The sequence below is a fragment of the Mustela nivalis genome (assembly GCF_964662115.1).
Source record: "Mustela nivalis genome assembly, chromosome: 19".
NCBI lineage: Eukaryota > Metazoa > Chordata > Mammalia > Carnivora > Mustelidae > Mustela > Mustela nivalis.
The window spans coordinates 7,084,660-7,098,122 of record NC_139038.1 but is presented as its reverse complement, the minus strand read 5'-3'; the positions used below and the strand labels follow the sequence as shown (position 1 = coordinate 7,098,122).

The window sequence follows — 13,463 nt, the reverse complement described above, 5'->3', positions numbered from 1 at the left end:
ACCCTCGCCCTTCAGGACTTCTTACAGTATCTAGCAGACTCATTTCCAGTCCTTGGGAAACCCATCACTACCTTTCTCCTCTGGGGATGTTGAGCCAGGTTGACTGGTTCTATTACAAAGTCTTGCCCTCTGACTTCAGGTGGGCTTTTGAGCTGCTTGGTGAACCAACTTCTTCATTTTTTCATCCCTGGACTTCCTTTCACATCTCTGGTGGCAGTGATTCCAAACCATTTCCTCCTTTCTCAAGGCTTCACGAGCCCACCTTCATATTATGGTGGGGAGGCAAACTTGACTTCTACCAGTCTTAGGTTTGCAGCTGGGGCTCTAACAAAAAGTCAGATTAATAAGGGAAAAACAGCTTATGAACACACACAGCACACACCATGCAGGAAAAAAACCCCAAATGAAGAGTTACTCAAAGTGGAGGCTTAGAATTCTGGCTGACGTAATACTTTTTAACAAAGAACAGTACACTTGTGGAGAAATGACAGGACAATGGAAAAACAGTCTTAGCCTGCAAAGGATGGCAGAGTTCGGCAAAGTAAATGCAGGTGAGAAAACAGATGGACTAAATGTTTGCAGATTCCTTGTTGGCCTGGTCTCCAGGAAAGGAATTGATATCCTGCCGTTTGGCAGGAAAGGAGGAGCTTTTCCTGGGTTTGCTGCTCTTAATTGCCTTTAGCTCAAAATGATTGTTATGCCAGAGAGACCTATTTTGGGCTGACGCATTCTGGCTTCCTTCATTATTATTAAAGAACTTGCATCTTTTCCTGAGAAAAATACTCTTTCTCTACCTATTTAATAATTTTTTTTTTCTCCTCTTAGGTGTCTTGATATTGCCCCTCTCAGGTATGGGATGGGAGACGGGTATCATATTTACTAAAAGTGGACTAAACTCTTATGATGCTTCTGATGTACAAACAGGATTGAGAATGAACTCGTAGTAGTTTTCAACGTTACCTAAGGATTTCTTTGAGTCTTTACCATGTTAATACGTTATGACTTACACAGGATTTCTCAAGCTTACTCACCATGGAAACTAGCCCAGGGAGCAGCAACTGAGACTTCCCAGAAGACAATTTGGCAATGACTATCCTACACTTTCTCCAGATGATCTTGGCCATCTTTCAAACTGCACTTGCACTGTATAAAATTGGTGTTTCTTTATTTTTTTGGTAATTGTATTTTTTTCAGTGTTCCAAGATTCATTGTTTATGCACCACACCCAGTGCTCCATGCAATACATGCCACACATTTAATGAAGTTATTAATATAGTTGAGTTTAAATCTATCAGCTTGCTTGTTTTAAAACCCTTTTGGTTTTTCTCTATTACTCTTCTTGTGCTTTCTTTTGAGCTGATAAAATATTTAGAATTTTTGTTTTATCTTTTGGGTCTCCTTAGAGCTATACTTCTATTAAAAAAATAAAAGTCTTTAAATTTGATGTTTTGGTCAATTTTTCTTCAACAAGGGTGGCAAGAATACAGAATAAGAAAATTATAGGCTCTTCAATAAGTGGTTTTTGGGAAATTAGACTCTTACACAAAAAAACTTAAAATGGTTTAAAGAATTAGATGTAAGATCTGAAGCTGTAAAACACCTAGAAGAAAACATAGAGGAAAAATCTTGGCCTTCGCAATGATTTCTTAGTTATGACACCAAAAGTACAGGTAGCAAAAGCAAAACAAAAACAAAAACAAAAACAAAATACCCCCCCCCCCCAAACAACAAATGGGATTACGTAGAACTAAAATGTTGCACAGCAAAGCAAATAATCAAAAAATGAAAAGGCAACCTATGGAATGGGAAAAAACACTTGCAAACCATGATCTGATAAATGGTTAGTAACAAAAATATATAAGGAATTTCTATTTTGATGAAGTCCCAAAAGTTTATTTTTGCTTTTGTACCACTCAATACCAAAAATCAAATAACCCTATTAAAAAAGGGCAAAGGGTCTGGGTGTAGACATTTTCCCAAAGAAGACATACAAATGGCCAACAGGTACATGGGAAAAGTGCTCCAATGACTAATCATCAGGAAAATCAAATTGAAACTGCAATGAGATATTGCCTCACATTTATTTGGATGGCTATTATCAAGAAAGCAAAAGATTATAGGAAACAGAATGGAGGTTCCTCAAAATGTTGAAAATAGAACTGCCCTATGACCCAGCAATTGCACTACTGGGTATTTACCCTAAAGATACAAACGTAGTGATCCAAAGGGGCATGCGCACCCGAATGTTTATAGCAGCAATGTCCATAATAGCTAAACTATGGAAAGAACCTAGATGTCCATCAACAGATGAATGGATAAAGATGTGGTCTATATACACAATGGAATACTATGCAGCCATCAAAAGAAATGAAATCTTGCCATTTGCGACAACGTGGATGGAACTAGAGCATATCATGCTTAGCAAAATAAGTCTTTGTTCTTTTTTTAAAAAAATTTTTATTTCTTTTCAGCGTAACAGTGTTCATTGTTTTTGCACCACACCCAGTGCTCCATGCAATCCATGCCCTCTCTAATACCCACCACCTGGTTCCCCCAACCTCCCACCCCCACCCCTTCAAAGCCCTCAGATAGTTTTTCAGAGTCCATAGTCTCTCATGGTTCACCTCCCCTTCCAGTTTCCCTCAACTCCCTTCTCCTCTCCATCTCCCCTTGTCCTCCATGCTATTTGTTATGCTCCACAAATAAGTGAAACCATATGATAATTGACTCTGTTTTCTGTCCCTTCTCTCTCTGCTCTTTCAGGACTCCAGTTATATGTATATTAGGCTGTTTAAGGTTGTTAAGCTCAGAGATGCTCTGCTCATTGATTTTTTAGTTTAGACTTTTTTCTGTCTCATTTCATTTTGGATAGCTTTTATTGCTATGTCTTCATACACCAATATTTTCTTTTGCAATGTCCAATTTGCTGCTAGTTATTCTGAATTATTTTTCATTATAGACATTGTAGCTTTCATTGCTAGAAATGTAGTGTGTGTGTGTATGTGTTTGTGTTTGTGTTTTATCTTTCTTGTCTCTACTAACATGCCTAATCTTTCCTTTAGCATTTTGAACAGAATACAGTTGTAGTAAGTGCAAGGTCTTTGCTAGTTCTGTCTGATCTAAACAACATAGTCAATAAGATACTTCAAATTGGTATATTGAATATCAGTTCTGGGTTGGTTTCAAGCCACAGATTTTTCTATTTATTATGGGTAATATTTTCCTGTTTCTTTGCATGCTTTCTAATTTTTCATTGGGTGCTAGACCTTGTGAATTTTACCTTGTTGTGTCCTGGATATTTTTGTATTACTATAAATACTTTTGAGCTTTATTCTGGAACGCAGTTAGGGTATTGGGAATTGAATCCTTTGGGGTCTTATTTTTTAGGATTTTCTAGGCAGAACCACAGCAGGGTGTAGTCTATGCCTGATTATTCCTCAAGAGCCTTCAGCATATCACACCAATACTTTGAAACTGGTTTTCCGGTTTGGTGGTGAGAACAGGCACTACTCCTGGCCTGGCCCAGGTCCAAGTACTGTTCCAAACTTTAGGAAGTTGCATCAAACACAAATGCTCATCAGTATTCTGCTAAATATCCAAGGGAAAGCTCCTGCACATCCCTGGGTTTCACTCTCTGTGCAGTTTTTCTCTTTCACATACTCTGCTCTAAAATTCCAATAAATTTGGAATTTTCAGATTACCGACTCTTATCTTCTCAACTCAGGGGGTTGGCTGGTTTCCACTGGTTTCTTCCAGCACTGAAGCCTGAAACTCTCAAGGCAGGGATCTGTGTCCTTTTTAATTTTTTAAAAAAGATTTTATTTGTTTTTGAGAGAGTGAGCACGAGTGGGGGAGGGAGGGACAGAGGGAGAAGTAGATTCTCCATTGAGCAACGAACCCAATGTGGGACTTGATCCCAGAATCCTGGGATCATGACTCGAGCCAAAGACAGATGCTCAACTGACTGAGCCACCCAGGTGCCCTCACTGTCCTTTTTTAAAAAACACCTGATGTCCATTGTCTTAAATTGTGGTTTCATACATTTTGAGCAGTTTTTTTTTTTTTTTTTAGTTATTTTAGGCAGAAGGGAAAATCTCACGCATGTCAATCCATCTTCAGAAGCAGAAGTCCCTACAAGGATATTTTACTCAACTAGAAAAGGATTTTTCTTATGCTTGAACCATCTCATTTCCTCTTGTTCTGATTCTGTTTTCACTAGACAACAGGTTTTACATAACTGGATTTCTTGAGGACCTTAATACTTGTCACATTCTAATTAAATTGTGTAACTTGAATGTGTAATATACATTATCACAAAGTAAAGCAGCTGTAGGAGCAGAGAAATTCAAACAGATAAGTTAAATTTCTGGCTTTTTCCCTAACCACTCTTGGTAATGTGGTTCTATGAAATTCTTTGTGGTCATAAAACTCAAATCCCATTTTAGGTGCTGAGAATACATCAGTGAAGGAAACAGACAAATCGCTGTCCTCATAGAGGACATATTTTCATGGATAATAAGAGCTTACAGTTACATAGCACTCATCATGCAACAGGCACCATGAAACTATTCGATGGGTTTTAGACATTTAACTTACTGAATTCTCATAAAACTCTGTGAAGTATAGATTATTTTCACCATCATTTTTCAAGAGGGAATAAGAACAGCTGCTGAAGAAACTTGCCTGAGAAATAGCCAGTAAGTAGTAGAACTGGGATTTGAACTCAGGGTCTCTGGCCCTATAATCCTCTGCTGAATCATTGCACCACACAGGTTCTCTCAGGAGACTGATGAGGGAGATCTTCTTGTGTTGGTTAAGTATTTCTCTTTTCTTTAGTCTTGATTTATGTCTTTGTCCCCCTAATCTTTCTTAGACTGAGCGGTGGATTAAAGTTTTCCTCCTCCAGCAACTCTCTATATCTCCTTGTATTTCCTATAATTTTCTTTATTAAGTGTTGTTGCTTACATTCTGTAACTGCTGTTATTTTCTTTTTATTTTTAAAGATTTTATTTATTTATTTGACAGACAGAGATCACAAGTAGGCAGAGAGGCAGACAGAGAGAGAGGAGGAAGCAGGCTCCCTGCTGAGCAGAGAGCCCCATGCGGGGCTCGATCCCAGGACCCTGGGATCATGACCTGAGCCGAAGACAGAGGCCTTAACCCACTGAGCCACCCAGGTGCCCCTAAATATGGTTTTTAAAAAAGATATGGTTTTTTCAGTCTTCTATTGTGAAAGTTCCTTATGCTCAACTCCCACATTAAATAAATCATCAGGTTATGTTAATGGCACCCTCCTAAAATACCATGAAATTATTTCCCACTACAAACTTAGTCTGAAACACTATTGTTTCTCCTTGAGATAGAACAACAGCCTCATATATGGCCTCCCTGCTTCTGTCCGTATCCCTTACGCATCATCTAGTGTGAACTTTAAAACGTGTTAAGTTTTATCTTGCTACTCCTTTGTTTAGAAGATTTTTAAAAACTCTGAATAAAATCCTCAAGGTCTTGCTTTTTCTCTTTTTGGACTCATGCATACTTCCCTGATGTCATTTCTTACCTCTGTCTCCTCACTGTAGCTCCTATCACTTTGGCTTCCTTTCGGCTCCTCAAGCACGCCATGAATGGTCTCAGCTCAGGGATTTTTACAAGTCTTGGCTTTTATCTGGACCTCTTTTTGCTTTTGATTACCTGGTTAAGCCTTACCCTGATTCAGAGATCTTAGCTTAGGGGCTCGCTTCTTTCTTTCTCTCTCTTTCTTTCTTTCTCTCTTTCTCCCTTTCTTTCTCTCTTTCTTTCTTTCTTTCTTTCTTTCTTTCTTTCTTTCTTTCTTTCTTTCTTTCTTTCTTTCTTTCTTTCTTTCTTTCTTTCTTTCTTTCTTGATTTATGTATTTGAGAAAGAGAGAGAGTGAGTGCACATGTGTGAAGGGAAGGGCAGAGGGAGAGAAGGAATCCCAAGCAGACTCGCTGCTGAGTGTGAGCCCCACATGGGGCTGGATCTCATGACCTGTAGTCAAAATCACAAGTTAGACACTTAACCAACTGAGCTACCTAGGTGATCCGATGCCACTTTAAAGATGCTTTCCCATATGACCCATTCTAATATAATGGCCTCCCTGGTTTACTCTAGCATAGTGAATTCTTCCCTACCACACTTTAGTAGGGGGCATGCACTGTTTTATCTTTTATAGACTCTTTTCCTACTTCTGTTGAAGTCACACCTTCACAACTATAGTTTCTTTGTGATATCACTTTGCTCCAGATCCATTTGATTCTGGGTTCCATTACCACCCTACTTCTCTAGCCCCTGCAAGAGATGGGCACCTGTCCTAGGCAAGTGCATTATTTTACTCTGGGCTCTGGCACACAGTGATTACTTCAGGGAGTGGCCACCAGGCTGAACTGTTGAACAGATTTTCCCTTGAATTTTTCTGAATTGGAGGTGGTAGAACATTGGATGGGAAGCGTAAAGTATGTATATATACTTCCAGCTCTATGTATACCCTCTAAATAAAAATGCCTGAGTGAGTATCAACACAGAGACTCAAGCCAAGATGAACAATGGGAAAAGTAGACACATTATTCATGTTACTGAATCTAACTGATTCTGAAGTCAGTTCTAGCCCATTCATTGCTATGATACCGTGCCCTTTCTTTACTATAGTATAAGTTTTGTTTTATGTCACTTGAGTATGGTCACAATGATATCACTTAGCACAAACTCTTAGTCCAACATGAAATATTTGTTTATTTATTTGCTTTATCTGTAAGTCCCATGGGGGAACGGACTATGCTTGTATGTTAATCTACCCAATACAGTGTTTGGGGCATAATAGATGTTCATCAAATGTTTTTCAAATAAATTGATGAATTAGATAAATAGCATGACTGCCTTAATTAATGAAAGATTACATTCTGGTGAGTGAAAGCACCAGGTAAAAGTATTAGACAATAGGTTTTTTAAAAAACTTTATTTTTAAGTAATCTCTCCACCCAATGTGGGGCTCAAACTTAGAACCCTGAGATCAAGAGTTGCGTGTTCTACTGACTGAGCCAGCCAGGCGCTCCAATGGTAGGTTTTGAAGAAAGTAATTATACACTGAATCTACTCAAAGAATAAAAAACAAGCTAAGCTCAGACAAAATGTCTGAGTTGAGATAGAGAAACAAAGAATAGCTCAATATATCCCTTAACGAAGAGGAAGAGCCCGGTGTGAGAATGAGATGGTAGTAAATAAAAAGAAGATATACAGATGTGTCATTTTCTTTTTTAACTTCTATATTCTGACTGGGCTCTCAAAAGGGTTGGATGGAAAGGGGCTAGAGGGATCTGAGTTCTAAGATAAAAAACAAGCCAGGACTCTAAGGATTATTTGACTCCAGGGTTAATTGGTCCTTGGAGAAGATATTCCCATGTTATCTTCACACTTACACTCCTCAAAATAACTTATTCCCCTGATCCCTACAAGTAAACTTCAAGCAAAGCAAAGGTCATTCCCCTGGCCCCTACAAGTAAACTTCAAGCAAAGCCCTCTGGGAATGCTTATCTCGATGCATAGGGAAAGTCTAATTGGCATCCCGAGTAATGGTTTCCACAAGAGATTCAAGATGGGTCCTGTGGGTTGGGATCCCTGACGCCATATGTTTAGTGTCCTCAGTTTGCCTCAGCCTACATCATAGGTCCTCTGGGTTAGGGGGATGTTCTATTTCTCACAGAGGGTGCTCCTCTGTCCTCAAGACTGGTTCATGTTGGGTCCAGTTTATCCCTATTCTAACCCCTATGATTCTTGCTGAGAAATCATTCATGCAGTTAAGAAGGGGCTTATTCTAAAAATGCCTGTGCTAGAAACATTCTTATTTTATTAATCAAGAAACAAGGTATAAAGCTAAAAAATGATTGAGTGCCTTGAGTGATTAAAGCCTTGAGTGATTAAAAATAGGAGAAAACCCAAAACAGATTTTCTTTTGTCTCTGGACTCCCTGATGTTTAAACTAGTATTCAAGGTAGCTTCTTAATCAGGTCACATTGATGCAAATTCTTATTGCCCAAGCTTGCATTGTCATTTTGGGATGACCAGTGGTTCAGATATATGTTTAGAGGCAGAGGAAACATATGCATGATTCAAAGCCCCAAGTGGTAGAGGTTAAAGAAGTTTAGTTACTCAATCTGTCCTGATGTGTACTACTGGAGTTCAAAATCTGAGCACAGATTGCAAGAGCATTTCAGAATTACAGTTACTCTTGTTCCTGGTGATACTCCATCACTAGGGTAATTAGTGACAACAATGGTGACTGTGTAGAAAAATGTCTTCCATGTCATTCCACCAGTAAATGGAGATTTTCAGAAGTAGACAAGGAAATCTGATGAGCCCCTCAGGAAAAACCTGTTTGAGTGATCAGTGGCCAGTGTGTGAGTCACTGTGGACCTATTCAGCCCTCTCCATCCCACTTCTGCAACTTGTTGTGCCCACAAGTCTCTGCAGAGGGATTCCAGGTAAGGTAATTCTGGGCCTTGAGGTGTCTAGGAAGCTTTTATTAGATGCTAGGGCATCCTCTGGCATTGTCAGCTTATTTCCTCATCTCTTTAGTCACTGGGTGATATTCAGTCAATCCATGAAGAAGGTTGTCAGAGAAGGCAGAAGAAAAAGTCATGCAAGGCAGCAAAACAGAATGGGAAATGATCAGGAAATTTGTCTAAGACAGCATGGAACAGGTGATAGAAAAGCTTACACTATGGAGCCTTACAGAAAAAGATGGAAACAGAGGAGGAAGGAGATAGGGGAGAGTATGGATACTGAAGTAAAAGTGAAATATGTGATCTTTTGACTGGGTTGGAGTGATTGGAGGAAGCATGGAGAAAGTTGGGCTCTTAGTCCCCAAGAGGCTAACTCTGAAATAACAATATGAGGTGGTGGCCAAAAAGATAATCCTAGGCTGCATTAATATGGAGAGAAAGAATAATAAATTGGACCTCTTTCTTACTGGTCAAATTATACTCTGAAGAATACATTGAGTTCTGAGTTAATCTTCTTTAAAATTTAAGTAGATAATCTGGAGTACATGAAAATCTAGGGAAATGTTCAGGAGGAAAAACACAAAGAGAGATGTGTGTGGATATTTTGGGGGTCAATTTGGACAACTATTTATTTGAGTTGGGCTTCATCATGGAGACCAAGCTATCATTATGATCAGTATTCACGTAAGAATTAGATAAAGGGTTAACTGGAAAATGTGGTGGATTTAATGTTAGAATCCTAGTTTTTTTTTTTTTTTAACTTCAACTTCTTTTTATTATCTTTTTAGTTCACTTCATAGTTTTATCAGCCTGATTTGAAGGCTCTCAGGTATACCTAGGACATATCTCTTATTTGTATTCAGGTGCATACATATGGTGGCTTTGCTATGTGTCTAATTGGCACTTGTATATACAACTCTTTAAACCATACTTGATCTCCAGATAAAGACAATACCAAGTTACTCTTCCACCTAACATGATACATCTATCCCATGTACAACCCAAAACATGTTAAAGTTCTCCTAGGAAGAGGATATAAAACACACCAAGTATTTACCCATAAGATGATACAAAATCTCCTTTTTATCTTTTTATGAAATTCACTCTACTATCTCATTTATACTCCCTCTTGTAGCCTATAATTTAAATACTGAAACTGAGGGTTGCTGGGGGGAGGAGGGTTGGGAGAGGGTGGCTGGGTTATGGACATTGGGGAGGGTATGTGCTATGGTGAGTGCTGTGAAGTGTGTAAGCCTGACAATTCACAGACCTGTACCCCTGGGGCTAATAATACACTATATGTTAATAAAAATAAAAAATTATAAAATATAAAAAACCTGAGATATGAAGTTAACTATAAATATATCTGATGTTAGGAAAAGGGAGAACCAAGGGGAAGAAAAACAAAACATATGGGTAACATACGTATGCAAAATGTTCATATCAAAATAAGGAAGAAATGCCTATGATACGTCTTGTTTCTGTAGCTGCTTTCCTGGTCATGGTAGGTGTTTATAACTATCTTCTTTTACTTCCCACTCTAGATTCCCTTTGTCCACAGTTGGTCATGCTTCTTTGTATGTGGAGTGACCCAAATCTTCATTCCTGAAGGATTTGGGCCATTAGCAGAATTGGGTTGTTATAGTTTTCCATTGACTTTTATCACAGGACATTCGAGCCAGAGAGGCACCCTAGAAAATATCCTACATTCCTGGGGCGCCTGGGTGGCTCAGTGGGTTAAGCCTCTACCTTCGGCTCGGGTCACAATCCCAGGGTCCTGGGATCAAGCCCCGCATTGGGCTCTCTGCTCAGCTGGGAGCCTGCTTCCCTCTCTCTCTCTGCCTGCCTCTCTGCCTGCTTGTGATCTCTGTCTGTTAAATAAGTAAATAAAATCTTAAAAAAAAAAAAAGAAAGAAAATATCCCACATTCCTGACATGCTCCTTCTTATCCCCATGGTGTAGGAACAACTCAGATTCTCCTTACTAGTCAGGAGCATTCACACCCAACCAGTAGAATAACCCCCTTTGCTTGTTGATTCAGGGATATGAGGAGCCCAAAGTGACAGGGTGGCAATCTTAACACTCAGGAAGGGGAATCATTTTTGTGTTACCTGGTGGAAGAATCTCTCCCTTTGGAAATAAGACCTCTAAACCAGCAAAGGCTAAAAGTGCAGGGCCAGGAAGCAAAAATTTTGCTGGTGGGTCATAGTCATAGGCGTTATAGTGAGAAGACTCACTCCCATTCCCACTGCTTGATTCCTGGTCCTGCGAACCCTTGTGTTGGGAGAAACAGCACCATAAGCTGGATGCAGATTTAAAGCATATAGCACATCCTGGAAGATGCCAGCCATGAGAAGTGTTGCCAATTAGCTGTTGCTATAAATTTTGAGTCTTCAAAAGGCTGTTCTACTGCTCTACTATTTAATCAAGTCAGTTGTTTCAGGATGACAGAGCATGGGCCCAATCCCACACTTCATTTGTGATGAAATCAGTTCCTTAGTCAGAAGCAATGCTTCTTGGAATACCATTATGCTGAACAAAGGACCTCTCTGTCCGCAGATGGTAGCTGTGATAGTAGCACTGTAGGCAAGGAAGGCAAAACCATATCTGAAGTGTCTATTCCAGTAAGACAAAGTACTGTCCCTCCCACAACTGAAGCAGTCTAACATAATCAGTCTGCCACCAAGGAGTTGGCTGATTCCCCTGGCGAATGCTGCCATATCAGGGACTCCATGTTGGTCTGTTAGTGGCCGACTGGGCACCCAGCAGTGGCTGTAGCTAGACTGGTCTCGGTGAGCGGAAGTCCATGTTGCTGAGCTCAGGTGTAGCCTCCATCCCTGCTCTTCTTATGAGTCCATTGGCAGGAACAGGAGTGACTGAAAGAGTGCTAACTGATGTCCACAGAATGGGATGGCACTTAGATAAATGACTTTTGTGTAATGGGTATTGTTTTATATGAATATTATATTTTATACAAATACTTATATGAATATTATATTGTATATGAATAGTATATGGATATTTTGCACATTTTTGTTTGTATGCAGGATAGTTATGTTAGGCAGAAGGATGACTTTGTTGTGTTCATTGGCTTAAGGAGATATGGATGAATGTCAAACCAACAGGGGATGGGGTCTGGTGGTTTTGTAATGTGTCAGTGTGGCTAGGGGGATCTACATTCCTCAGAATTCCCATTTTTGTGCATTTCTGGAGAAAGCAGGCCATAGGAGAGATTCTGAGTAGAGGGCCCCCTACGGGGCTCGATCCCAGGACCCTGAGATCATGACCCGAGCCGAAGGCAGAGGCTTTAACCCACTGAGCCACCCAGGCGCCCCTATTTAAAGTTATTTTTTACAACAGCTCTAATTATTAAAATAACTTTTCAGAATGTTGAAAAGTTATTTTAATAATTAGAGCTGTTGAAGAATCAGAAATAGAAAAAAATTCTCTGCACAAATGCTTTGGTAGATCAAAAGGTGCTTACTGTCAGGTCTGCCAAACCCCAGTATTTCTGATATCACACTTCATCTCTGCTTCCTCTTTCCCCAGAGACTGAGAGAGGGGAGATGTGGCAGAGGAATCAGACCTCTCTGGCAGACTTCATCCTTGAAGGCCTCTTTGATGACTCTCTTACCCACCGTTTCCTTTTCTCCTTAACCATAGTGGTCTTCCTTATTGCAGTGAGTGGCAATATGCTCACCATTCTCCTCATCTGTGCTGATGCCCAGCTTCATACACCCATGTACTTCCTGCTCAGCCAGCTCTCTCTCATGGACCTGATGCATGTCTCCACAACCATCCCGAAGATGGCTACCAACTACCTCTCTGGCAAAAAGACCATCTCCTTTGTGGGCTGCGCTACCCAGCACTTCTTCTATTTGTCTCTGGGTGGTGCCGAGTGTATTCTCTTGGCTCTCATGTCCTATGACCGCTATGTGGCCATTTGTCATCCACTTCGTTATACCGTTCTCATGAACAGAAGGGTGGAAGTGATGATGGCTGTCATGTCGTGGTTGGGAGCGTCTATAAACTCTCTAATTCACACAACGATCTTGATGCACTTCCCTTTCTGTGGGTCTCGAAAAATCCACCACTTCTACTGTGAGTTTCCAGCTGTTGTGAAGTTGGTGTGTGGAGACATCACTGTTTATGAGACCACAGTGTACATCAGCAGCATCATACTTCTCCTCTTCCCCATTTTCCTGGTTTCTACATCCTATGCCTTTATCCTCCACAGTGTCATTCAGATGCGTTCATCTGGGAGTAAGAGAAATGCCTTTGCTACTTGTAGTTCTCACTTCATTGTGGTTTCCTTCTGGTTTGGTGCCTGCATCTTCTCATACATGAGGCCCAGGTCCCAGCACACTCCATTGCAAGACAAAGTTGGTTCTGTGTTCTATAGCATCATTACTCCCACGCTGAATCCTTTGATTTATACTCTCCGGAATAAGGATGTAGCTAAGGCTCTGAGAAGAGTGCTGGGGAGAGATATTCTCACTCAGAGACAGTAATTGACGTTGCCCTGAATGTAAGAGTGGAATGGGATAAGCTCCCTAAGTTGATCTGCATAAACCTCTAAGCTCTTCAAGAGTTCAGATCCCTGATGACTACTGCAAAAATAAAATGGTGAACACATAATTCCAGTATTCTAACTTGCTCTCAGGCATCTAAGTACTGTAGAATATTGTCTTTGTCCATTTGGGCTACTATCACAAAAATACTATAGACTAGGTGGCTTCAACAACAAAACATTTTATTTTCTCACAGTTCTGGAGGCTGAGAAGTCCAAGATCAACTTTTAAAATTGCTAGACACTCTCTCATTTCCTTTTGATTTCTTTAAAAGTGTAACCTTGCCAAAACATGTTTCCCTAAGGGAAATAAGTAAGATAGAGAAAGACTAATACCAAATGATTTCTGTCATATGTGGAATTTAAGAAATAAAACAGA

General features: G+C 40.0%; 1 protein-coding gene across 1 annotated transcript; it reads left to right on the top strand.

Annotated features, from left to right (window-relative positions):
- Nucleotides 1-12,080: 12,080 nt before the first annotated feature.
- On the top strand, nt 12,081-13,025 carry OR2AE1 (olfactory receptor family 2 subfamily AE member 1; the record flags this gene model as incomplete). Its single annotated transcript, XM_082713849.1, has 1 exon — nt 12,081-13,025. The coding sequence occupies one exon, from the start codon at nt 12,081-12,083 to the stop codon at nt 13,023-13,025; it is 945 nt and encodes a 314-aa protein (XP_082569975.1).
- Nucleotides 13,026-13,463: the final 438 nt, after the last annotated feature.